Source organism: Camelus bactrianus, chromosome 6 (genome assembly GCF_048773025.1).
Source record: "Camelus bactrianus isolate YW-2024 breed Bactrian camel chromosome 6, ASM4877302v1, whole genome shotgun sequence".
NCBI lineage: Eukaryota > Metazoa > Chordata > Mammalia > Artiodactyla > Camelidae > Camelus > Camelus bactrianus.
The window spans coordinates 87,368,011-87,395,923 of NC_133544.1; the positions used below are offsets into that span (position 1 = coordinate 87,368,011).

A 27,913-nucleotide genomic window follows, 5' to 3' on the forward strand; every position below is an offset into this window, starting at 1 on the left:
TTATGAATGGAGATAAGGATATAAACACACATACCTGCTTATCATGCAGCCCATCCGTGGAAGGAAGGATCAGAAACCAGGTGATGCTACAAAGGCTCCTGGCTGGCTGGGAAGGAGTGGGAGTGGGATGTAACTTTCACCATATTTACACGTTGTGCCTTTTGAAACGTGACGCCCTTGCATGAATTACCTATCACCCACTCTCAGAACCATCAGAATGTGCGTGGAGAGCTTCCTCCCAGCTGTAAAGCCTCCCTTTAGATTTGAGGGCCCAGCTCACCCGCTTCCTTCCTTGGGTTACCTTTCTCAGTCCTCCCAGTCAAAACCAGTCGCTTTCTTTTCTGTGCACCCATCTGCTTTTCTACATCTGCTGGACAAACATGCTGTAGCCTGACTCACGGATGGGTGAGCCCTTGAGGTTGAAGCAGGATGTTATTTATTTTTGTAATTCTTATGGAAATATTAGCAATATTTGGTAAAGAGTCCAACCCCCACCCCCGCTTTCCTCCAGTTTGAGGCCCCCATGGATGCTTGTTTTCACCTGAATTACCAGTAGAAAGATGAGCAGACGGAGGTCATTCTGGGATCTTTCCCCCGATAGGTACTGTCACCCCCTGGGCGCATCTAGCTGGCCCAACAGAACCTCCTATTGATGGAAATGTTCTCTGCCTGTGCCGTCCAATGCACTAGCTGCTAACCACGCGTGGATACTGAGTATCTGAAATGTGGATACCAGGACTGAGGAACTGAATTTTTAATTATTTATTTAAGCAAATTTAAATGTAAATAGCCACATCTGGATAGCAGCTACCTTATGGGACAGCCCAGTTCCAGAGCCTTCCTCCTCGAGGGGGGGACAGCTTTCCCCCGTCGCACAGTACAACCCTGAAGCATGTCTGATTCTGAAACAATTAAATTGAGAGCAAGGTCAGCAAAGTACTTGTTCCTAAAGTAAAAATTCAGTTTATTCATCTGTTTATGGCACAGTACACAAGAAGCAACGTGTTTCACATCATAGATTTCACTTCCAACTCCTTGGAATGTTCACTTCTTTGGCTAAAATGAGAGACTAGATGGGATAGCCAGGTAATGCTCAGGCAACTAAAATCAGGCTGGGGAGGGCGGGCGGGCAACGCTGACGTCGTCCTCCCAGGGGTGGGCACGAGGGGGCTGTTAGTCGCAAGCTGACTGGGTAGAACTGTTAGCGGGGAGCATGGGAGCGTCCCTCCCGGGTGCGCGGGCCATCACGGGCTTCAGTCATCCCCACCGCACAGGTACAGCAGCGCTTTCTGGTAGTCGCCCTTGGTGTCTTGCTACAAATAGCCAAGGAGAAAAAAGAAATTCAGGGTCAGGAAAAAGACCCAAACTCTGCAGCGACGGGCAGGCAGGCCCACTGCAATGGAAGCTCTCCTGCTACTAATGAAGAGGAGACCCTGCGGGACCTGCCCAGACACACCCAGACCATCGGAGGACCCTCAGGGAGTGCGGCCCCGGGGAGATCACTGCCCCCAGGGTGGAGTGAACACCGGGTACTGGGCATTAACAGGGTGCATGACCAGAGGACAGAGCCCTGTGCTCTTCCTGCAGTGGGTCCCGCGAACACTGCCTTCCTCCCTGGCCCTCACCCCTTGCAAAGACACACAAGGTATTTTCCTGCCTCACTGTGTTGTTTCACAGATGCTTAAGTCACGCGGGAATAAGCTGATGAGTTAAGGAAACAATTACTAAGAGTCTAAGGGGTCCCCTAAACTTTAAACACACGCTCCAGTAAACCTGGTTACAGCAAACCCAGCTCTAAACTCATCCCTGGTAACCACTGACATGCCTTTGAAATTTTCAGGATCTTTCAAAAAAGTGGGGTTGCAACACCTGTCCGAACCCTACACAGTGGGAGGGACCAGTGTGAATGCAATCACTGCTCGTACACGAATGCCCCATCTCTCCAAAACGGAGGCAGGATACAGGGATGGGAGAGATGGGAGTTCTGAGTGAGGAAGTCTTGCCAGGCTTATCACAGAGGAGTTTCAAGAAATGGAAACAGACTAAAATGCAAATTTAATTCATCTCAATCTCCTCAGGATGTCGGCAAGTCTTGGAAGATCACTGTCACGAGTGCCAGGAATAGGTGTGGGAAATATAAAATATTTGCTCGAATCTGTAAGATTTCAGGACAAATCATAAATGGCACTTTCAAAATAAATCCCTGGTATCTGAGGACTAGCATCTCCTCCCCAGTGAGTAAGAGAACAGGGAAACACCCCCTTGCCAGTGTTCTGACAGGCCACCTGCCCGGGACCCCAGGCCCTCGGACTGCCAGGCCCCCGGGGGCTTACCTGGATGTAGTTATACAGGGACTTGCCGTACTTCCTCTTGAATTCAGATCTAATTTTCAGCATGTCCACTTCACTGCGGGAGACCATGATTCTAATCAGGACCTTATCGCGAGTGCCCTTGCCCTGAAAATCAAATCCATGCTCCAAGTTACACTTGGCACTGACAATGGTCATCATTAGAAGGGTCTGGTGAGTTCTCTCGCACGTGGAACTGATCTGTTTCTTGGTGCTGCCCTCTAGGAGACTGCAAAGGTAACAGTGAAACTGCTCCCACAAGAACAATGAGCATCCTGGACTTCCAAACACACCAGCATGAAATCAGCACGAACCCCCACACTGTGCATTCAGTCCACGTGGACTGAGCGCCAACTGCAAGGCTCAGTTCAGGAAGTGTGTGAGTTCACTTTCTAATCTCTCTCTTCCTTGCTTGTTCTGACTCTGGGGTAATAGGAGGGAAACACTGAGGAACAGGAGCAGGAGTCTGACCGGATTACCACCTGGCATCTTCTCTCTCCCCGGCACTTTGTTTTCTACCTCCCAAAGACACATGTGTGAGCAGCTGGGAAAAGCAGAAGACAGGTTTGTGGTCTTCTCACAACTGACTAGTGCACTCCTGCAGCTGGACAGGGGGCCCCTCCTCCATCGGCTGGTCCAGGAGACTCGACTTGCGGCACAAAAGAAAACCCTGGTGTGGGAGCACAGACCGCCTGGGCCGGCTGGCCTTACCTTCATGGAGTCGTACAGCCGGTCAGCAAAATACAGGGGCTTGTTCTGAATGCACTGGACTGTGGAGAGAAGCGCAGGGTGAGCAGCCCCGCTCCACCCGTGGGGAGCGAAGCCCTGACCAGGGGCACAACCTGCTGTTACGGGGATGGGCTGCAGAGCGGGAGACGAGGAGGGAAAACCAGGGATCCTCTGAAACACTCAGTGGTTTTAAACCAGGGGACTCCGAGGGCCACAGAAACCCAAATGGATAGTGAGCTCCCCCAGTGGAGGAGAGAGCCCTTCCTCTTGTTCTCTCGTTCCTCCTGGGCAAGCCCTTCTTCAGTCCCATATCTTAAATTGTGCAGAAGCCACACCTCCCAAAGACGCCTGAATTAACAGGCAGGCCAGGCATTACTTCCCCTTCTGCGCAGTTTCCTGGAGGCCGACGCCCACTACGGGCGGGGCCCCACCCGCTCACCCAGGTTCAGGAAGGCGTTCTCCAGGTCTCCCTTCACCTCCTTCTTGATGCTCTCCAGCATGTCGTAGGGGCTGTAGCTCTTGTACCTTTCAAACACTGAAGGAAAGCAACAGATCGTTATTATAGCAGAGCCACAGATCAGAGCTATCGCCCCCAGGGTTATGTATCACAAAAAAAAGGAAACAAAAAGAAGAAAAAGAAAAAGAAGAAAAAGAAAAAAAAGAAAAAGAAAGAGAAAAAGAAAAAGAAAAAAAATGAGGCTGATCATAGCATCCTAGATGGTTAGGGAACACCATGTGGACCAGAGTGGACACTGCACTGGTTGCCCTGGGATGGCCACACCCTGGACCTGTCCCGAACGGCACTGCCCAGGCCACATATTGTGACCATCTTCATCTCTCCAGAGTGGAACCCATTTTTATCTGGGCCACAAGAAACAGTACGTAGCACGCAGCAAGTCCGTTACTTCCACAAATATGATGGCAAGAGAAAATGGTCCTGACAAGACGGGGCAGCCCACCAAAGCACCAAATGTGGAAAATACTTAGGCAAAAGAAAATATCCAAAATAGAAGAGAGGGATGAATGGATTTGCTGAGGGAAGATGGGTGAGGTTACACGGTACAAAGTGGACAGGGAAGGGTGGTCTGGCAGACCCGAGCCCCAGCACGGACACCCAGCTGGCCACCCAGAGGGCGTCCATTCTGGCCCCGGGGTCCCAGGACCTCCTGGACACAGACCCCACCTTTCTGGAGGTGGCACACGCTCCGCTCGGTCATGATGCTGATCCACTTGGGAACATCAGTTCCTTTCCTCTTCACTCCAGCATCATAGAGATCCTACGAGCACAACCGACCAGGAAAGTTAACGACACAGTCCAGAGCAAGGTCATTAAAAACACGTCCTGCAAAACACCCAAAACCCTACACATTCAATATGCCAAGTGAGAAAGGATGACTGAGCTGCAGACATGGGAAAAAATGTGCTATTTAGGTCAAAAGTCTTAATTAAGAGCAGGCTTCCCTAGGCGCAGACATACAGCATGAGACTAGATTGTTCGTGAGGTTGGTGCTGAACAAATCTCCCTCCTGAACCCAGAAGGAAGGACCAAGAGCCTCTGATCACACACAGAAGGACAAGCCAGTGTTCAGCAGCACACCCAGCCCCCCTCCACTGGGCACTACCAATAGCAGATGAGCTAATGGTCGGCTACTGAAGACCGCTACAGGTCAGGGACCCAGCCCCAAGCTTCTTAGAGACTCAGGCAATGATGGAGCCGGAAAACAAGCTGGCCCAACCTCATTTCTCAGTTCCTAGAAAATTTAGGGGCTACGAGTAATGCTAAGTCTGGCAGGGAAGGAGGGAGAAGGGCTTAAGCAAGAGTTGACACTCACTGAGTAACTGTCTACTCTCTGGGAGCTGCAAAGCCCAACTTCCATTACTTGATTGAAAACCCTTTTCTAACTCTTGCTGAAAGTGCTGTGTGGAATGTATTGAATTTTAAAACCAAAATGAATTAAAATTAATTTTGTTCTGCAGCTCTTATGAAACACTCTGAGAGGGCTGTGACCTTCCATGAAAGGCGTGTAGTTCACAGCGACTGTGCATCAGCTTCACAAGCAGTTCTCAGTGACTAGGGGACCAGAACCAGTGGAAGTTCTGTTCAGCTGGAAAAGAAGGAGGGGCCTCTGCCTCCCTCCCCTCCTCCCTCACCACGAAGGGCAGGCAGAAAGCCTTCCTGTCCCTGGCTGTGCCTCCAGCATCTTCTGCCACTTTTCTGTGTGGTTTCCTCTGCTAGTGTTCGTTTGTAGCAAATGCACACCGGCGTGCACAGCTCTAACACGTCCTGCAGAAACTGGTCCTTCCGCACAAGCAAAGCCTGAATGAGCCCGTGTGACGTGGGCATCGATGCCGTGCTGAATACCAGTGTCAGAAAGGAGTACCTTGTAGTAACTATTGCTCCCAGAAAGTGAACGCGAAGCCAACAAATTCTCTGACATCCTCCCTTCCAAGGTGGAGCCTACTCCCCGACTCCACTGGCTGCAGGCTAGACACTGACTGCCACTCACCGCCAAGGAACAGAGCGTGATACAAAGGGCGGTGTGCGACTCTGCAGACCAGGTCACCAAGGGCACTTGGCTTCCTCCCTGATTTCTCGCTTGGATCCCTCACTCTGGGGACCCCGCTGCCAGGTTGTGAGGACACTCAAGCAACCCCTTAGGGAGGCCCATGTGGAGAGACGAAGGCCTCCTGCCAACGGTCACATGGGTGGGTGACCCTGGAAGTAGGTCCCCCTGATGCCTTCACGCCCTCGGACGCTGCAGCCCTGGTCCACGTTCTGTCTCCAACCTCATGAGAAGCCCTGAGCCAGAGCCACTCAGCTAAGCCACCTCCCAGTGCCTGACCCACACAAACTGAGATAATGAATGTTTGCTGTTTTAAAAGCCACTGAATTTGGGGGTAACTTGTTACGCAGGCTAGATAATGACTCTACAGACTAACCAGAGACTAGGAAACAAAAACTCAAACCAAGAAGCTCGGCACTTACCCGGGCATCTTGGTCAATCAGCTCATAATCAATGACAGAGCCATCTTCTGCTCTTCTACCCTAAAGAGAGGGGAAAAAAAAGAACATTAAATGAGGGATGGTAACAGCTCAGTGGTAGAGCACATGCTTAGCATGCATGAGGTCCTGGGTTCAATCCCCAGTACCTCCATTAAAATATAAATATAAGTAAATATCTAATCACCTCCTCCCACCAAAAAAAAATAAAAATAAAAATGTATATCCTAAAATTGAAAAATGTTATTTTCTCCCAACTCACATAAGTCATTATTTAATTTACTGAATAAACACCCACTTAAAACTTTTCTTCACTTACTGGTACAGTAATTGAGGCAGTGAGTGGGGGGCTGTATCCTCTTTGGTACCCAGTCCTGGGCTAAGCACCTTACAGAATCCACCCCCTTCCCCCTCAAAGAAAGGTAATGATATTTAAGTTCCTTCTCTCGGAGAGCTTCCAGTCCAGATGGAGAAATAAGCATGGGATAAATGGTAAAACAACACAGTGTCTACAGCTCTAAGTAGACGTGAAATGCAAAAGGGAGAAATCTGTCAGGAAGAAGCGTCAGCGGAGTCTAGGGACAGCAGGCTACAGCTGAGGTGAACGGAGAAGGGCGAGTCAGACGAGGCTAGTAAGGGGCAGCGGGAGGGAGCCATCCGCGCAGGAGGGACAGGTGAGCGAGGCGCTGCCCAGCTGAAGCCCAGGTGAGCAGGAGGGAGTCCTAGGGAGGGAGATTAAGTTAGGGAGGGCCAGGGTACAGAGGACTCTGAAAGGCAGCTGAGGGTTTGGATTTGATGCAGCACAAAAGAGTTTTGATCAGGGGAGTAAAATGGTGCAGGTGGATTTCAGAAAGATGGGTGGATGGCGGTGTGGGTGGATGGCGGTGTGCAGGGCCCATGGACGGTAACAGAGCTGGGAGGGCGGAAAGCAGCTGTGACAGTAGTGGAGATGGGGGTGGGCAGGGCACGCTGTGCCAATCAACCACCTGTCATCAGGGTTCCCGGGGAAAATTCCTCTTCCCTCCCCAGGCTCACAGGCATTAAACTGCACACTGGTCAGAACTCAGACACAGAAAGGAAATGCCTTTCACTGCATTAACATATCAACATTAGCAAACAAACAAAGACCTTCTCTCCATGCAAACCGTCACCTGGGCAAACCGTCTCAAAAGAAGTGAAAGCGGGTGAAAGAAACAAGAGGGTCACTTCCCACTGGGTCCCCTGTGACCACAGACAGAGCAAAATGACCTTCCCCAAGTCCCAGGGGACGAGGGCTGGCACATAAATCCAGGCCAGGAGTTGAGAGTCGCCTCCACCTCCTTCAGCCCCAAAGCCCACCTGACCATACGGTTTTGCAGGATAAGAAATCCTATTATACAAAAATGACAACTCGGCAGGGACACTGCAAACCCACTGTCACAAATGCAGCTGGACTTCCTGATGCAGGCACAGAGGACTGAGTTAATTCGCTCCCAAGAATAAAATGAGGTACACAACTTGCCTCGGGAGGAAGCAAGGACAGAGAAATAAACCGGAAACCCACCTTGGCGAGGGCAACCATCAGCTTGCGGAAGTCACCAGATGTGTCGGAAATGATGTCCTTCTCCAGCTCAGTCTTGTACACTTGGAAAACAACACATCTGGTTTTAGGCTTCCCGCCTGCGCAGCCAGCCAGCCACCCATCCCGCTCACCCCCAGCCCACTAAAAGCAGGAACAGCTGTGGCAGCACGGAGATACCTGCCCAAGTGAGGGTGGATTTTCTACAATGATTTTTACCCCATAAAATGAGAACCAGTGTTATTACCACTGACAAGGGACACGGAGAGCAGGACCAGATTACAGATCCTCAAGCTCACCTTTGATCAGTAACCTTTTGGGTAGCTATAACACTGGCCCCCAAACTTCTTAACTCTAAATACTTAGGTGGAACATCAAAAAATTTGGAGGACTAACCACATACACACAATTGTGCTTTATAATCTACTGATTGAGAAAACGCACAATGGCAAAAACTAGTAAGAATTAGAGAGTACTTTTGAATGAATTGGTGCTTTATTATTCAAAATCGCACCTATACGGAAATGTAGTAACATGTGCACATGTAAGCTGCATCATTTACTCCCCCAACACTGCTCAGCGCACAGAGGTCCACATGCCTCTTGCAACAGTGACCCACACTGGAGAGTTGGGGATCTCCTGGGCAGAAAGTGGACAGCACCCAGCATGTGAAATCCTTGTAGGATACTTTCTTTTTATTTTTAATTGAAGTTTAGTTGATTTACAGTGTTGTGTTAGTTCCAGGTGTACAGCAGAGTGATTCAGTTTTACATATAAATGTTCCTTTTCAGATTCTTTTTCATTATAGGTTACTACAAGATATTGAATATAGTTCCCTGTGCTGTACTGTAGGACCTTGTTGTTTATCTATTTTATATATAGTAGTTTGTATCTTGTAGGACACCTTTCTACTTCTCCCCATCAGATCTTTTTTTTTTTTTAAAAAGGAATTTTCTGTACTTTTCCTCCTGTCAATCCTTTCTGTTAGTTCCAGTGGAATGTAATCATCAAATCCCAGGCTGTCAGGAGATGGAGGAGAGGGACCTGGCCCCTGCAAACCCCTGGATGGTCCAGATAGCATTTCTGCCTCTGTGATCCAGGCACCCCATCCTGAACACCAGCCGAGGGAGCCAGGATGGGGGGGGGTGTCATGGAAACTAGGCTGAGAGGGCACATCACAGAAGCCGGGCTACTCACTTTCCTTGTAGACTCTGTTGATTTCCTGCAGCTCCTGGTTGGTCCTGGAGCAGATGATCTCAATGAGGGAGTCCTCATCAGTCCCCAGCCCCTGCGAACCAGGCAGCACAGATGTCAGCAGGGACAGCCCTGGCCACTAGCTCACTTCTCTGCCTCAATCGGGTAAACTGCACACACGGTTTGGCTCTGTAGCGCTCCTTCCTTCATTCCTCCTGAGGGATCGGACTGCATTCCTCAGCACAAGGTAAAGGTGTATTCCGTTCCTTTAGGAAACACTTCACCGGAATGTAAGATGGTTTAACTGATGTGTTTTGTTAGCTCAACTATATTAAAAAATCTTTTTTCCACTATATAGAAATAGTGAAATGGGAAGAGACAGCAATGGAATACACCAAAATGTTCAAAGCAGTTGCCTTCTGGTAATGGGTTTATAAAATGAATAACTGTATCTTCTTCCTATGTTTCTTTATTTTTCAACTTCTCTAATAATCAACCATTACTTTAATAGATGATAAACAATGTTCTTTGTTAAACAATTCTGCTCAGTAATTTAAAATAAAGGAATATAGAGATTTTAGGCTGTCATCTGCAGCCAGCATCATTAGACTGGGGTAAGCTTTTTCTGAGGGAAAGGTATAGATAAGATAAAATTTTTAGCTTTACCTCTTTGAAATGTAAAATTGGGTTAATGTTAAAATTTTCATTCTTGTACTTCCATTTTTGCTTGATTACTATGCACTCTTCAGGCATTTTGGGGAAGCAAAAGGAAATAATGAAGTGGCAAATAAACCTAGACACCAACAGTTTATTAAGGAGTAAGAATTTGATGGGTGATGTATTCAAATTTAATATATACACTTTGGAGCTGCCGTGCCAGATAGCTTGAAAGGACTCAATGAAACATGCATTTCAAAGCTGGCCTCATGATCAAAGTCAAGATTTAATAATCAGGATTCTCTAATACTTGTCTTCCCGAATATGGAAATACCACTTTGAACTAAGTAGAATTACAACTGTCTAAAATGTAAATCAATTATAAGGTGTTAATACAATAAGAAACTTACTTATTCACATGAAAAGTGTGTCAGCTATTAATTAAACTTATTAGAGTTTATATGCCCCTAAAAAAGCGGTTTGTATAATGTAAGTTAAGCCTCAGGTTAATGGTTAATTTTGAATTTTATTCTTCATCTAATCTATGAGCCAAAGCCTCTTCTCCCAGTTTTTAATCATGATTTTTAGGCGTGCTAGCAAAGCCAAAATCTCTTTTCTTCTTAGCAAAAGGTCCGATACAAATAGATTGACGACCAAGCGTCTTCACATATTTTAGGGGCTAGTTTTCCCATCTCAAGGATGACAGAAATACAGTCTAAAGGTAACTCATGCATTGGAAGAAATGCTATATCCTGAGGTAGTTGGAATTTAAAATAGGTATTAGCGGTGTAAGATTTGTTTTCTTCCATCACTGACATACCAGTGTTCATACTGGAGAATTCTCACAGTGTTTTTCCTCTATATTTAAAGGTGACCTTGGCAATTTCAAACTTGGCTCAAGCGTTCCAGACTGTCCACAATCCCGATCACAAGGGCAACATCTACTGCAACATATGGCAGATAGTGCCACTGGTATTGCCAGAAGTCAAAACAGATTTTGTTTTTTAAAGCATAGTTCAGTTAATGTCACTCCAAGCTTTATGGATTTCAGAAGGGTACTCAGCTGCGACAGCTAATGGAAGAGCTGGCACAAGGTCAAAGCTTTAGCAAAGCACCTTTCATTGGGCCCAAGTACATAGATTACAGTGGCGATGGACAGCTCAAACAGGTCCGTTTCAAGTCACTAAGACCTAGTAAAAGATACGAGTAAAATTGCACAAATCACAATTAAATGGATTCTTGGCGAAAATCAGATAAACTGATCTGAAGTGATGATGGTCAGAAGAAACCTGGGAGAGACCGGTGCATCCAGAGCTCCAGAGGTCCCAAGACTGTTTTCAGGGTTCTTTTTATCAAGCAGGATCATTAAGTGTTGTAGACATTTTATCATTCTTAATTATACCTCCCTGCAATACAGCCTAGTTAGGAAACTCAGAGCAAGTCTGCTCAAATAAACTGAGCAGAGCTTGGGCTAAGCTGAAGACTGAAGGAAGAGATTTCAGAGCAAATCTTTCAGCAGCCCTCAGCTATCAACTTCCGGGCCCTGGAAATGCCTGGTGGGAAGCTGCCTGACTCCTGAGATGCTATGTGGGGGAAGGGATGACAACTGAACTGTGACATTAGCTCTGGTGACAGGCTTACAGCTTGGTCTTTTCATAATTCAGAAATGGCGGCATCACAGAAAACACACTCCAGCTCATAATAAAAAAACAGCTTTCCCCTCTATGCTGAAGTTTTACCCAGTTTTACCAGCAGAGGGCAGTGTCAGATTATTCAAACTCACTGGCACACTATGAAAAGGGTTCTTCTATGCTTTGCTGCAACGTGCATTTATTATGGATCTATTACATTCATATAATACTTGATGTTTTAGGTATTCATAAAATTCAGGGCAATTTCCAACGTGGAATTTTTACTATTTAATTTAACCTAAAAATCCATGTTCAAAATAACTTTGCAAAAGGAAAAAAAGATAGTATGTGCTGTGATACTGTGAACTGAACCCAGGTACCACTCACGATCTGAAATCACCCTTTATATGCACTGCGATGTTCAGATTTTCACCGAATATCAGTTGCACAAGGGGACTTAAGAAGGTCAGAAGAAGAAACACCCAAAAGAGCACTGGAAGAATTTTGTTACGCTTCACCTAACAAAAGCTATGAGTTTTACTTTTGCCTTAATATCATAACACATCTTTTTTAAGGAGGAAGTGTAATCAAGGAAGTCGTTTTTCCAAATGGTATTCCAATTGCCCAGGTGCCAAGCAGTAGCAGCTGGTAACTGACTTCTCTGCATCATGAAATTTCTTTACAGTCTTAAAAAAAGTAATTGAAATATTTTTGGTACAAATCCTGAGACTTATAGCTTCAGTTCATTCAAAAAAAAAAAAAGTTCTAAATGAGAATTCAACAAAACTGAAAATCACCTAATTACACTCAGAAAGCTGTAATTCACAAATATTAATGACAGATTTGACAGAGATTGCATCCCACATGTGTTTACCTTCATGGAGGCTTTTAGCTCGGAAGCGTCATACTGAGCAGGTGTTTTCAATAGGCCCAAAATCACTGTCTCCAGGTGGCCGGACAAGGCTGACTTCAGCGCCGATGCAAGCTCCTTCAGAAAAACAGGCAAGAACATGGAAAACGTGGCTGATAACCAATAATCCCTTTAAAACTGGTGAGCAAGACAAAAGTAGAGGGATGAGTTTGTAATTCGGGTTGTGGCTCTTTGACCCCTCTGGGGTCTTGGGTCACAGGATCCCTCACCTGCACTCCCTTCCGCAGACACAAACGTCAGAAACTGAGAGATCAGACCTCGCTCGGACAAAATCCCTTAAAACCCAAGTTGATTTTGCCTTCTCCCCCAGTCGTTAGAAGAAACCTGGAGCATAAGTATGCAGTGCCTCAGAGGGCTGTGGGTGAGTGCACTTTGCAGTACACTTACACTTGCCCGTGGTAACAGCCTTGGGAAGGCAGGGCACTTTGTGCGGTCAAGGCCCCCGCTAAGAAGGAGGTGCTTAGGGTGGGGAGCTTCCAGGGAAGCAGAGTGCCTGTGACCTGCTGATATTCTAAAAGACTTTGTGCAGCTGTGCGAGGGGCAGTTCCTCAAAGTCTCCAGAGGGAACCAGAGGACCCCCCTGCATGGCTGGAAGTGGGTTCCTGAAGCTTTCTTATGCAAAACGCTTCACCTAAGCCGGACAGAACATCTGTTTTCCATACCAAATTGTAATGGGACTAATCCCCCATTCACCCCTTGACTTCCCCGCTGCAAATTATTTCTTAAGGGTTCCCAGGGTCACCATTCAAATCCACAGACAGATTTTAAGTCAGAGGCCTGAGTCCGCACCCAGGTACGCAGACAAATATCCCAACTCAATGCGGCTTTCACAGACGCCTCGTCGGAGATTACATTTCCTACAAATCATGGGCACTGAGCAATGACTAAACCCTCCTGTTGAAATCATTTTTTCTTTTTACTTCTTCCCTCTTCTCTCCTGCTTTCCAGCAGCACTAGTGCCATCTGTGATGTTTAGCCCAGAGAGGTACTCGCGGGCTCTCAGAGGTGATGTGCAGCCTTCTGCAGGGAGGACGATCCCCTCCAGTCATTCAGAAATGTTGAGGACTGAGATAGATCTCAGAAATCAGCTGGCCCAACCCTCTCATCACCTACTTTCGCCTGCTTCCCGGTGTCTGAGGAACACACAGCACTTTGGAGGGGGCTCTAAAAGCAGCGCCTTCCAATTATAGCACCAATTTCCCAACGTGGAACTCTGAGGTTAGGTAAGTCCAAACTCGGCCTCCCCATGACACTGCCCTCTGCCCATTCTTTGCTCACCTCCTCAAATAGCACCTGGGCACCTACCGACTTCTCCCGCTTCTATAATAAACTCCCCATGGGCGTTCAACTTCCTGCTTCTCATGTCAAGCACAGGGTTTTACACTTAGCAAAAAATCCAGAAGTTTTTTAACTTTTTTGGGGGGGGGGGTAATTAGGTTTATTATTTTTTTTAATGGGGGTACTGGGGATTGAACCCAGGACCCTGTGCACACTAAGCACACCCTCTACCAGTGAGCTACACCTGCCCCCTGCCCCGAAATGTTTGATAAATAAAACATACAGAGGATGTTTCCTTCTGTATGAGAAACCTGGCATCTGGCATCTGCTCGAACAAGAAAGAAATGTAAAACCCATCCTCTCTCCCAGCTCCTCCCCACCTCTCCTAGCTGTGCCCAAGCGGTTCAAGCCCTCATCTTGTGGTAAGCCCTGGTCCCTAGTGTTAAAGTACTCTCCAGGACGGGCTCTCTCCTTCATTATGCAAACAACTCGTTGGAAACAATAAGGTTCTGCTTTCAAGATTTCCTTCAGAAAGGATCTCAAGCAGTTTCTGTATCTTTTTGTTAAATATGGTCATTCTCCTTAGCCACATCAAGAGTCAGGTGGGCAGTGAGTGGTCCCCAGCCAGCCCACAGCAGAGCTGTGAGGCCACCAAACCCATCAAGATGTGGCAGTATCTGCCCTCCAGCAGGGTATGTGAGAGCTCTGAGCTCCATCTATCTCACGTGCAATCAAGATCTGGGCTTCTCTGTTTCTGGGTACACTTGTGTCTACACCCAAGTATGTTCCAAGACCACGCTCTGTATGGGACAGCTGAAGGAGCAATTATGGGCACACTGTCCAAAGAGGTGGGCCTTCTGCTCCCCCTGGAACTCAGCTGTCTGCCCACGCACAGATCCCTTTGGGAAACTGGGAGAAATAAAACACTCCCCTCCATGCCTCACTACTGCCGATTGATATGAGTCTAGCTGGAAGAAGAATGTTAATGCCCATGAGATGCAAGAAGCCAGATGCTTTCCCACTTGTGTCTTTTGCAACTATTCTGAGAGGTGGGGGAGGGAGCTACAGGAGGCCTTGACCTGCAACTCCCGGAACCCTGGTGGTTGTGTCAACCCCACGAGCAGAAACGCCTTATCTAGAATCCTTCCAGCTCACCTCCACTGACTACAAGTGAAAGCCGTAAGTCAAACGGGAGCTGCAGGAAGCCACGCTCACTGCACAGTCCAAGAATAAATCAAAAGCTTTTAATAGCAAGTTAAAAATAAAGCCGCTTGTTCTTAAAAATAAAATTCCCTAACACTGTGACACAATAAAGGATGAACCAGTGCTGGGCTGCTCCTTAGCCACGAGTGGACAAGCAAGGGGAAAAGCACTCAAAGAGCCATTAAAGGTGGGAGCGTGGCGCGCTGAAGATAGCCGGGGAGCCAAATGAACTACTAACCAAGCCCGTCGGCTGCAAAGCTCTTAAGAATTCAAGCGTATTTTTTTTAAGAATGACAGGAACATGCCAGGATCAATTCTCAGTGGAAGCTAGTGTCCCAAGATTAAATTAAACACAAGAGCAAGCAGAAGTCATCAAGATGAAATGAGTGGTAACACGCAGAGAACAGCGTGCCCGGCACAAAGTAAGCACTGAGTAAATGACACCTGTCGTTGTCTTTCCTGTTCCTTTCTTCCTTCACCCAGAGCTGCTCCCTCCACACACTCTGGGTTGGAAGAGAGTGTGGTCTTTATGGACGAGCTCCAAGTAGGTGTGAGCTGTGACTCTTACAAGGATGTAAGGGGGAGACCTTGGGTTCCAGAAGCTTCTTGCTGGTAAGAGCCAGAAATCGTGAAAAAAAAAGCAACGGCAGAGGAACTGAAATTCAACAAGGAGTGCCCTCCCCCCTGAACCTGCTGTACCTTTTTGGTCCTTCTCTGGTAGGCGAAGGCAATGTCCTGTCTCTGTTCATTGCTGCGGTTGGTCAAAATGTTGACGATGGTGACCTCATCCACACCTGCGGAGACACAAGTTGTGAACAGTTACTCACCCACATGCTCTGGTCCTTTGGGTTCACATAGGAGGTTTTAAGCTTTTTTTTCAACCTGAAACGTATGTACTGTTCCCTAAACTGAAATACCAAGACATCGAGATGTGTTCTCTGTCAGCACCCTCCACCCAACATGCATGCCCTCTTTGTTTGTTTGTTTCCTGAAAGCCTCAAACCTCCAGCCTATATAGACCTTTTAAATATCTATATTAACCAAACAAACCAACAAAAACTATTTTATTCATAAATTGGTTTCTGGCATCAACAGTAGGAGGTGCATTTGTGGGGCCTTGGCAGTCAGATGGAACAACAAAGATTTAGGAAGATTTTAAATGAAGGTCCCTAAATTGCCATTTAACTGAGGATTTAATAGACAGTAACTGCAACCTGAATTAATAGAGACAATTATTTATATTTATTGCAGGATTATGACTATATGAGCAGCTAGGTATAATTTCTATAATTATAGAAACTGTCATGACAAATGAGCCAGATTTAATATGGCAGTCGTATTTTAATAGCATAATTGATTAATACAATCATACTTATTGAAGACTAAATTGTTTTGTAAGGAAAATAAACGTTCCACTGCTTTTAATCTTCAATAGGCAATTTTAATAATCAATTTTATAACTTTATTAAAAAGAGTAAGTGTTTTAATCTAAATTAAATCTAAATGGGGAGTTCTGAAGTGCCACCAAAATAGTTTAGTGCCTGTTTTAATTGGAACATGTGTATTTACAAAGATAAGCAATGCTTTCTGGTATCTGGAAGTTTCCAATTTTATATCAGAAATACTCCTAACATGCCATTTAACTTAAGAAAGCACGGTTTTAAGAATTCAGAAAGTGAAAGGTCTCTCTCTTGACTGATTATGAACTTTGTTTAATAAAAGGCAGAGTCTTTGCCATAACTGGGTAGGTAATTCTTGGGCGAGACAGCAGAGTGGCTGAGCTGACAAGGTCACATGCAAACTGCAAGCAGCCTGGCCTAAAGGAAATCAGGAATTTCAAAGCAACAGAAAGGTCAGATCTGTAATTCTCTGAGGCAGAGGCAAAGAGCAGACTGGCGAAGAAGGGATTCTAAACTCTCAAGTGTGTTAGAAAGATCAAAAAGCAGAAAGTTAGAATTTCTGGGTATAAAAATAAATAACATTTATTTTTGCATTTGTATACTCATTTTGAAGTGAATTCACACCGGTATGATAATTGCCTTAGCTGCAGGATTTATACCTTTAGCTTCAATTTTCAGAGTAGCCAGCATCAAGGCAGAAACCCAATGAGATTGTTTCAAATATGCTTATTTCAGCATTGTATATAATATCAAAAATAAAGGGGAAAATGTCTAATAAAAGATTGATTAAATGTTTTTGACTATATAAAGGGATACTATACGGACATTTTATATGATGGTGTAAGGTATTAACCGACGTGGGAAAATGTTCACAATATACCGTTGATTAAAAAAACAGGTTGCAAAACAGTATGCCCAGTGTAACCTGATTATTGTGAAACGCACGCTCACATATAAGAAAACATGTAGACGTCTTTATATCAAAACTGTAATAGTGATCACCTGAGTGGTAGGATTATAGATAATTTCAAACTTTCTTCCTTTTGATTATCTATAGTTTCCAAATTCACCATAATGAGCATTAAACTGCGTGGTTGTTTTTTTAATGTACACCATGAATGACATATAATCACTGATCCAGAATCAACTAGTGACTTCACCACACGAGATTCCTAGCATGGTTCCAAATACTTTAGTTAGAATCAAACACAGTACGCATGGTAGCTAGGAACTGTATTTACATCATTCTCTTCCATTTCCAAGACGTCCCAGCACACATCATCTTCCCTAACCCTCACAACAACCCAGCAGGGGCACCTATGTCTCTTCCCAGTTCATAGATGGGGAAGCGGAAGCTCCGAGACTGGGTCCAGCTCTGCCACTGTCACCTGGGGAAGCACCCGCCCCCCTGGGTCTCAGTGTCTACATCCGCATGAGGAAGGGACTGGAACAAAGACCTTCGGTTCTGCTTCCACGACACACTAACACATGAAATCAGCTTTAACTTCTGTTTAGCTTCCAAGAGGTACGGGCGGGAGAGATTTATTCACTGACTCGTTAAGGTTTACAAGGCTACTTTAGCCAACGTGTCTGGGTGCGTGGGCATGCGTGCTTACCCTCCCAGGTGTGTTCACCTCCGTGCTCGCTCGCTGCCTCTCTAAATACTCCATGGCTCTAACTTTAATTAGGAAAACCACTTGTTTATAAACGTGTTACTTCTTTATACTTAATTTTCTTTCCCAAATCTGAAAATGCGGGAGAACAACAACAAAATACAATTGTATCCTCTAACCTCAACTTGAATATTTCCTGAAACCACTTTTGAGGCTGCTAACCTGAACGCATGCCAAGAACACTGACCCATAAAAAAATTATTATCCCTTGGAAACAAATGCAAAGTTTATATCTGTGTCAGCATGTGGTCCTGGGCCTACCTGAATGAGACTCACATGAAGCACTTACTAAAAACACAGCCCCCTGGGCCCCACTGAGATCTAATGAAAGACTCTCGTGGCCTTTGGACCTGGGAAGTAATATTTCAACCAGCTTCCTGGTGATTCTTTGAGAATCACCGATAGAGATGGGTAGGCATGGGTGGGGACTGGAAACGTCGCTGGAAATCTGCGTGTGCCTAAGACTGTTAAGTTGCTTCTACCAACTGCTTCTTTGGGGTGCAAGGTCAACTACAGTTTTAGGAGAAGAAACGCTTTCCTTTGTTCAAGCAATCCAGCTAAGAAATAACACCTGAAAAGAGCTCGCTCCACAAACTTCAGTGCAGTCCCATGCTCTGAGTCAATGAAACAACTCTTAGCAATCAGACAATAAACCTTTCTGTTCATAGCAGCTAAGCGTCCAGCCAACAGAGTTGGAATTCAATCCAATTATTGGAAATCCCCATAAAGAGCCCAGGTGGTTAACCTGAATCTCACCTAAGAGGCAGCGACAACTATCACCTGAAGGGATCTAAGTGTATTTTACCTAAATTATTTACCAAGCAAACAGCCTGCTGTGTTGTAGCATCCAGCATGCTGGGACCCCTTACCAGTGAAGGATTGACTGCATTACACAAATGCTACTGCCAGAAACTACCAAGAAATTAAGTGGAGGTTATTTCTGCCAGGGGAAGCCCCCTCCCCCGTCGGAGAACCTCAGCTACATCAGCTATTTCTCCCATACCACTGTCTGCAAGTTTCAAATTGAACCAGAAAGAGAGAAAAATCCCGGAGCTCAGGATCAGCTGCCTAGTCCAAGCCTCTTAAGGCACGTCCTGTGTCAAACACCAGAACGCACACAGCTGCCAGTGGGATTTAACCATCTTATCTTTAGACCACTGCTGCTTCCTCTCGACCTGCGATCATAATTGGTGAGACAGTTTATTCCTGCGGAAAACAGTTCAGTGAGGGTTGAAGCTGCGAGGGTCAGCTGGTTACTCCCTGCTCTGAAGGATGAGGACTGAACGCTCAGCCAGCGACGTCAGCACAATCACTTGTCCACACATGCACCACGAGTGCCAGGGCACCGGAAGGCTTTCCATGGAATAAACGTAACGTGGATGCAGACGCCCAGCAGACAAGGCTGGGCCTCTCTGGTTTGATACCTTCCCATCTCTCAGGGCCGTGCCAAGGGAAGCGTCTGCCAAGGGGAAGAGCCTCGGGGCGAAAAGAAACCATATGGGTGGAGCAGAAGCATAAAGAGAAAAACAGCAAACCTGAATAATGCTTCGTTCCCCATCCCATTCCCCTTGTGCTTGATATGGATGGCTACAAAGTGATCTAAGCCAAGGCTCACACTGGGAATTGGGAGATGCGGGTGGGGGAGCCCACAGAATGTGGGGGAGAACGCGATAAATTCTGTGAGCCACGCAGATTTTTTAAAATATCTTTCAGAACTAATAGAAGTTCAGATTTTCAAGACTGGTGAGGAATTAAGACACCAATTTATTTGGCTCCTGATGGGAAATAGCATAATAAAGGTTTTAAGCATTTACTCCTTGAATGAAAATGGCTAATCATATCAGCTAACTACAAAAACGTTTCCCACACTGGAAGCTAGGGCATCGGAAAACCCAGCCCCTGTTCTCAGTGCCGGTCACCTGAAGCAACGGCTCTGGCAAGGGACGCCAAAGGAAAACACGGCTGACTGCAGGGCTCAAGCAGAAAACTCGGAATCGAGGGTCCCTTAAACCATCAGCCATATTTTTAAAATAAAGACTTGCAGTCTAAAATAATGGTTGAATCCAAACCCACAGAGTCAGCCTCCTGGAGTTTCCTCTGCGGGTAGAAGCCCCAAGTCAGCACCACATCTGGCATTCCACGGAAAATGTGCATCCTTATTGTCCATGGCAAGGAACCAAGAGGCCATTCTGAACAGGATGCTGACTCACATCTGCCAAGACACACTGACTGCACAGAGAAAACAGATCTCATTTTGTTTGATAAAGGACTCAGGAGGCCCTCAGGGCAGGGCTGACTGGTTAGAAAATAAAGGAAAACTGCCCAGATCTGCTCCTTATCTAGATCATAGGAAAAGCCATGGCTAAGATTACTGGGCATATCAGTATCAACCCTCAGAAATCCTCTTTAAGACAAGGTCAAAGGAGGCAGGTCACAGGGAGAGGAGGCCACAGACTCATGGGTTTTATTTTATTATAATAGCACCAACAATTCCCTGCATACCTACTATGTGCCAGGCATTTTACAAGGTGCTTTATACAAACCTCTCATGCCATCTTTGCCACATCTGTGTGTGGTGGGTGTCACTGTCACCCCCACCGTACGGAGGAGGAGGCCAATGCTTGTGGAAGGCAGGGACTCACCCAAGGTCACAAAAGCGAGTCACCTGCAGAGCTGGGATGCAAACCAGGCTTACTGCACTGGGCTCGTCTGCCTCCCATTGCAGAACATTACCCCAAACTTGAAAATCAGGCAAAAGGAAAAGAGCCTGTCCTCCCAGTGTGGCCACAGGCCCACCGTCACTGTTTCTGCAGGACACGCCCTCACTCAGCTTGCCCCTCACGGGCTCTGTGGGGTTACGTGTTATCTTGTAGATTTGGGTCCAGGTGGAAGGATAACCCCAAAGGTTATGGCTTTAGTGCCCTGAAGGACATTAAGGCCTTGGATCCAGCCCAGCAACCTTCTGCCAACATACTTTTCTCACTGCCCATAAACACCCCGTCTTCAAAGCTCCCTTTGAACCAGCTTGATCTCAATGAGTCAAATAAACGTTTGATACGTGTTTACCCTGTATCTGTATGAGTCATGTTTGTACCTTTTTGAAATCACAATTTGCTATTTCTTTATACCACACTCCTCTAACCAGTTGCTAAAAAGGATTTGGGTCAGTAATATGTATGCATGTCTACACAACTGGACTTAACTATCCAGCATGTCCGAACGCACACACATTTAACAATCTGTGGGCAGTGATTCAACACCCGGTAACAATGAATGGCCACTGAAGAAATAACCTACCTGAGGTTTTTTCAGCAGAAAGAGCTGTCTTCTGGAAACAGCCTTTCATAACTTAGTGGGGGGGGGGGGGACAGTCCCTCCCAACAAGCCTGATATGCCAACAAGAGCGATGGCAGGCACAGAGAAGCACAGGCATGCCCTGCTGCCCCAAAGTACCCTTCCCACCGTCTGCCATGGTGCTGCCTGGCCTAGAAGTCCTGCCCTGGGAGTCACACCTCTGGGTCACTCAGAAGTGAGCATTCTGCCTGCAAGGGTCTCACAAGGAGCTGGATGTCCAGGTGAGCGGCAGATGCAAAAGGGAGGCATGTGGATAAGGGACAATGACAGCTGTGTTCTGCAAACTTTGTGGGACTCAGAACTGTATGATCTGGGGAACGCTGGGAACCTCCCCATGCCTCGGTTTCTCATCCTGTACAACAGAGATCATGAGAATCCTTATTTACAGGGATGCGGAAAGGACTGGCTGAGTCAACGACTGGGAACGTGTCTACCACCTTCTCAGCTTCTCTGCTGCAACCCTGGCTCTTGCCTGCATTTGGGTTTTGGCCTATGAAAATACAGGGCATAGAGAAAGTGGGGAACACTTTAGCCACGAGAACACGTGAGATTCCTACTCTAGTTTTATGATACACCCCAGCAGCTGCCTGAGACACGGGACAGAAAATAGCAGGGCTCAGGGTGGGAGGAGACTGGGGAGCTGGGCGCCCCTCCCAAGTACAGCACAGCCGAGGACACGGGTCTGACTCTGGGAAAGTGTAGTTTAGCTAAGTGCCGAAGAAGAGGGTTGGGGCCAGACATCCTAATGTCTTCTTTTTCCATTTTTCTCTGGTCTCAAATCAGCTGAGTCTCTTAGAAAGGATTTAAGTACCATCTCTTTGGTAATCCCACTGGATACTTCAGTGATCTACAATCCTGTCTGCCTTCCTTGTATAATTATATTTCTGAGATATTCTACGGGACCAGCAGGAAAACACAGAGGCCACCACTCAAGATCCAAACTAAATGTAATTGTAAATGAAGGATTATGCATAAAATCCAAGCACCACTGTGTGCCCCATTGCACTATCAGCCTCCCAAGAGGGAAAGTAAAAAACCTGAAAAGATGAAGGAAAAACCAGCACAGCCACCCATGAACTCAGCTGACCAGTGAACAAGTTACTATTTATTGTCTCAACACCGCCGACGCCACTTAAGAAGGTGGTGACTCCCGTCGTCCCCGGGGGCCACCAGAATTTGGATTTCCTCATGGAAAAGAGGTAACCATTTTCACGAAAAAGAGCTGAGAGGCAGGCAGCAACAGCTGATCCTTACAATCAGAAAAGCATCAGGTGTATATCTGTTAATCCCAGACTCCTGATTTACCCACCCTACTCAGCCCTTTCCCCTTTGGTAACTGTAAGTTTGTTTTCTGTGTCTGAATTTGTTTTGTAAATAATACTGGGGGCTTTGGGGGCGGGTAGGGAGTTATTTATTTATACATGCAGGTACTGGGGATGAACCCAGGACCTCATGCATGCTAAGCACACACTCTACCACTGAGCTATTCCCTCCCCAAGGTAAGTGATATAGTAAATTAACTGTAGGAACATTAAAAGAAAGAAAGAAAAGCATCAGACTCTTTTAACCATGTTTCACAGGCTTCTTGGCTCGAGTTTGGCATCTATGTACCTGTGTAGACAATGATCATTTTGAAGAACATCGGAAAATCTATGCTCAGGGAAAAGGGGGCTGTGACTCAGCACAGGTCCCTCCCTGTTCCCAGCAGGGCTGTAAGATGAGAACTCAGTCTGAAGTAAACCTGAGCGCAGAAGGCAAAGGCCTCCCCCAACGGGAAGGTTCTGTTCCCTCCTGTCCCCTTCCGGGAGGGTGAGAGGGCCCCGGGGTACGTGAGTCACAAGGCATGCTCTCACTCAGACTGGGGGCGGTTCTGGTTGGTTTGGGCCCTAACCTCCCACCGCCTCCTCTAGGAGAGAAGCTTCCGGTGTCTTCAAGAGAATGCATTCCTAACTGCTGTCTCGGCTGAATGAACGCACCTCCAGGTGCGCAGGTGAAACCAAAGATACCCTGGCTTGCTCCCCCACTGCCAAGGGAGGCCAGTCTTTCGGCCACGCGGGAAGTCTTACGCGGCTCCATTTAAAAAGTGTGAGAAGAAAATAAGTGCAAAAACTTGCTGCAGTGATGCTTCTATACTTGTGCTTCTAAGAAGGGGGTGGAAATCACCCGCTTTTGCATCCCTTCCGGAGAACACAAATACTGCTAAAATCAAAACTGGCAATAATAATAGGGCAACTCATTACCCTCCCCTTCCAGGGAGAGAGACCAAAGCTGTGCCAGTTTATTGGCACTTACACTAACTCTGGGGTTGTGCTGCTTCTAATTACAATCTATTTTATGTAGTCTAGATTCATCCTTTTCTAATTTAGCTGACTTTCCTTTCTAGTTATTTGGGCCCATATGGTAAACCATGCACAGCTGTGTTGTACACTCTGCAGTATATATTTAACCCAAGGCCAATCTAGACCAAGAGACTCCTACAGGTTTAAGGCTCAGAAACCTCTTGTTACTTTTGCATGGCTTTATTCAGTTTCTAACTAGACATTAATTAAGGTAAGTAATTGTAGAGTCTACCTCAAGCCAGAGCATACACAAAACAATCCTTCATTGGCTTAGGTGACACACTCAGGGAATACTGAGATCCCTTCAAACCAGAAACAAAGCTGATTTACGAGCGTGAGCTAAGTTCACGCTGGAAAAAGGATCAAAGTTCACTAGGGGACTGTTATCCTTGTGGACACAGTCCAGATTCCGGAACTGCCTTTTGCTGCCTTGTCTTGCCAGCCACGTATACCCACTCCACACTCACCTGTACACTCTGGATCTGTGTACATTTTGACTACGATCTGGGTTAAGGATGTACCTTCTCACACAGTCCCCAGAGGCCTGGGCATTAGAAAAGGTTAATGAAATAAAGTCCTTGCCCTTAAGAAGCTCACATTCTGGTGGGAGAGACAAATCCACATATAAATAACTATAACACAATGTGACAAGAGCTATAAATGAGATGTGAAGCATTAGGAGACACAGACCCAGGAATGATTGCTTCTGCCTCCACAGAGAACGTTTGGAGAAGAGGCCGTGCACGGGCTCAGGCTGAGACGTGAGCGCGAACCGCCCCTAGGTTAGAGGTGGGCGGTGGGCGGTGGGCGACACTCCCGCTGCAGGGGGGCTGCACACTCCCGCCAGAGCAAAGGCTCTGTCTGGGCCACCAAACAGCCTGGAGATGAGGCTAGAAAGAGAATCTGCAATGGATAAGGCAAGGGGGCCCATTAGGAAGGGACAGATGCCCTAACAGCCCAGGTGAGAGAGAAGGGCAGCAGGGAGGGACGGGTAAGAGCTGCTTCAGGGCTTCTGACCAGTCTAGGCAGCACCAGCACATGGATCTCACCCAGGGCTGCCCCGCCTTCTAGACCTCCCCGCTCCACGCTTGCCTGTTTACAGTCCTTTTGTTTAACAGCAACTGAGTACCCCCCACCACAGGGTTCTTGCTCCAGCTGTCCTTCCCGAGAGCACTCGGACAGCAGGGAAGTGGGTGTACATCAGGCGGGGCAGGTTATGCCCAGCACGCTCTGCACTTGGCGCACGCGCACGCGCGCACATGGGCTACTCCATGGGGGGAGGGAGGGCGCCCAGAGAGCCATCTTCTCATGATTCTTTGGCTTTTGTATCAGCACTTGAGGTTTCTCTTTGTTTCCTTTGATGTCAAGGAAACACCAATTACTCTGCTTTGTGTTCTCCGTGAAAAGGGTTTGAGGTGGTAGCGAGGTTAAGGTGTGGCACGAGCTTCTTAATTACACTTGAGGTGGAAGGCATTCTCAAGGGGGAAGATAAGATCTTTAGCTCAATTTTTTGTAGTGCTAGTATCTAAAAAGATCAAGGAGAAGGTGAAAGAAACACAAGGAATGTGACTTTGCCAACTACAGCTGACACTTGAACAACTCGGGTTAGGGGTTCTGAACCCTCCACCCAGTCGAAAACCCCCCATACAAATTTATAGTCAGCCCTCCAGACACGACATTCTTCTGCATTCCCTGGTTCCTCCACATCCGCGGGTTCAACCCACACTGGACCGTGTAGTACTGTAGTATTTACTTCTGAAAAAAGTCCACGTGTAAGTGAACCCATACAGTTCAAACCCCAAGCTGTTCAAGGGTCAACTGTAATGACTTCCTTTTTGTTTTTAATTAGGTTTTCTGCCTTCCGTTATGAAGGTAATCACTGTCATAGGAGAAAATTTGGAAAATACAGAATATACTGAAAGCACAAGAAAAGAATCAACGCCTATATAAAAGAATTACCCATAATTCTATGTATCAGTTAATAATGCCTTTTTGTTTGTTTTTGACATGAAAAAAGCTGTTGGGGTGTGATCATACTGCATACACTGCTCTATGTACATTTTCTATGCAACTGACAAATTTAAGGTGAAAAAATGTTAAAAATGAGTGTTCTAAAATTAATTCTGTTGATGGTTGCACAACTCTGAATACACTAAAAAACACTGCAATGTGCATATTCTACAGGTTAACTGTATGGTATGTAAATTATATCAATAACAATGTATAAAAACCATTGATAAACTTTATTTTTCACGTGTCTGTGACATACTACAGACATTCTAGGTAATATAAACAGTTACCATAATCTACCAAGTTACCCTCAACTAGAAGACGGATCTGGGCTTGTCCCTATTATAACCAATGCTGATGTTAACATCTCTGGTACACTGAGCTCTGCAGGGATGTTCTTTCTTCTCAAGAGTTTCCTAGAAGGATTTAAGGTTCTAAATATACTGACAATTTAGAAACAAGTTTAAAGGACCAACAGACTTAACTCAAGAAAATTTACTGTTCTCTAAAATCACTAGGCACCAAAAATAAATCAGTAAATAAAAAGTAGTCCCACATTGTGCTGTACACCAGAAACTGACACATTGGAACTGACTATACTTCAATCCAAAAAATTAAATAAATAAATAAATAGTAGTCCTAAGCAGGACTCACTGGGTATTCAGTCTAGAAAAGACGACAACAGGGGACCTAAAGTTAGACCCACAAATATGACACGTATCTGATATCCATAGAATCACAGCTAGAAAATGTTTCCATGCCCCAAAATAACTTATGGCAAAGAAAGAATTCCAATCCTGGCAGGCAGGTGGCATTGCATTGCACTGGGATGCTTAAGAACATACACAGACCTGGGGCTGGACAAAGCCCTGTTCAAACCCCAGTTTGGACCAAAGCCAAGAGACCTGGAGCATATTAATCCTACACTGTTGGGGATGATAGCACAGTACATCAGAGGGTTAATCTGAGTTCACCAGGATGAATGTTCTAGAGTGCTTGGTGCCACTCAGCTCATAATGAGTAGCACTCAGGAAGCAGCTGAAACCCAATCAAAAAAATGGGCAGAAGACCTAAAGAGACATTTCTCCAAAGAACACTGTCGAATGAAATAAAATGCACAACCTGGAAGCTAAGAGTTATGTTTTATTCAGCGGATTTTCTTAGGACTCGAGCCTGGGACACAGCATCTCAGATCGCTCTAAGAAGCTGTTCCAAAGTGGCAAGGTAGAAGCCAGGATATGTGAGTTTTTGCAACAAAGACCAGGTAGTCAGAACATCAAAAGATTACTATTAACTAAAGAAAACCAGACACCTCAAGTTAAGGAATTTAGCACTTTTCTACATATGGGAAGGAGCAAAAGTCTGGGCTCATGGAAATCATTCCTTTGATGTGCACCCCACCATCTAGGGCCAGTGTCCCTGTTCATTCACATCCTGAGTTCCCTCAAGATGCACCACTAGGGGTGGCTGCAGAGGCCGGCTGCCTGCTTGTCTGCATCCTGAGCTCCCTCCACTGTCAGGGGTGGGTGGCGGAAGTGGCTGATACTTGATGGCCACAGCATCCTTTATACTGACATGGCTGGCGATATTTTTCATTCGCAAGACCTACAGATGGCCAACAGGCACATGAAAAGATGCTCAACATGACTAATTATTAAGGAAATGCAAGTCAAAACCTTGATGAGGTAACACTTCTTACTAGTCAGAAGGGCCATTATCAGAAAGTCTACAAATAACAAATGCTAGAGAAGGTGTGGAGAGAAGGGAACTCTCCTACACTATTGCTGGAAATGTAAATTGGTGCAGCTACTACAGAAAACAGTATGGTAGTTCCTTAATAAACTAAAAATAGAGCTACCATATGATCCAGCAATCCCACTCCTGGGCATATATCCGGAAAAGATGAAAACTCTAATTCGTAAAGATACATGCACCCCAATGTTCACAGCAGCACACTATTTACAACAGCCAAGACATGGAAACAACCCAACTGCCCATCAACAGACAACTGGTTTAAGAAGATGTGCTGTATACCTGTAAATAAATATTATTCAGCCATAAAAAAAAGAATGAAATATTGCCATTTGCAGCAACATACATGGACCCGGAGATTATCATACTAAGTGAACTCAGTCAGTCAGAGGAAATAAATATTAAATGATATCACTTTTATGCGGGATCTAAAAAGTAAAACAAATGAATCTGTATACAAAACAGAAACAGATTCAGACACATAGAAAATGAACTTACGGTTTACCAAAGGGGAAAGGGAAGGAGGGAGGAATAAATTGGGAGTATACATTACGATACATAAAATAGACAAGCAACAAGTATTTACTGTAAAGAACAGGGAACTATATTCAATATCTTATAATAATCTATAATGCATAATAATCTGAAAATATATATATTAAAAACTGAATCACTTTGCTGTACAAGTGAAACTAACACAATATTGTGAATCAACTATACTTCAATTGAAAACAAAAGTAGCTGGTGGTGTCAGCTGCTTTTGACCAGAATGCAGGAAACTACAATGTTTTTCTACTAACTCAGAAAGGGCCTGAAGGTATTTTTACAACCACGGGAGTTTCAGCTGTTACCAGA

The 27,913-nt window shown here is 45.8% G+C and overlaps 1 protein-coding gene across 2 annotated transcripts in view; it reads right to left on the minus strand.

Annotated features, from left to right (window-relative positions):
- Positions 1-940: 940 nt before the first annotated feature.
- Positions 941-27,913, minus strand: part of ANXA2 (annexin A2) — a 42,196-nt gene continuing 15,223 nt past the window's right edge. For both annotated transcript variants that reach the window (XM_010969430.3, XM_074366222.1), the window contains exons 4-13: positions 15,230-15,324; positions 11,993-12,106; positions 8,834-8,924; positions 7,622-7,701; positions 6,064-6,123; positions 4,261-4,354; positions 3,517-3,612; positions 3,060-3,118; positions 2,334-2,456; positions 941-1,313 (exon numbers count right to left, since the gene is read on the minus strand). In XM_010969430.3, the coding sequence (XP_010967732.1) occupies positions 1,254-1,313; positions 2,334-2,456; positions 3,060-3,118; positions 3,517-3,612; positions 4,261-4,354; positions 6,064-6,123; positions 7,622-7,701; positions 8,834-8,924; positions 11,993-12,106; positions 15,230-15,324 (872 nt within the window). In that variant the 3' untranslated portion in view covers positions 941-1,253. The remainder of the gene's footprint in view (positions 1,314-2,333; positions 2,457-3,059; positions 3,119-3,516; positions 3,613-4,260; positions 4,355-6,063; positions 6,124-7,621; positions 7,702-8,833; positions 8,925-11,992; positions 12,107-15,229; positions 15,325-27,913) is intronic.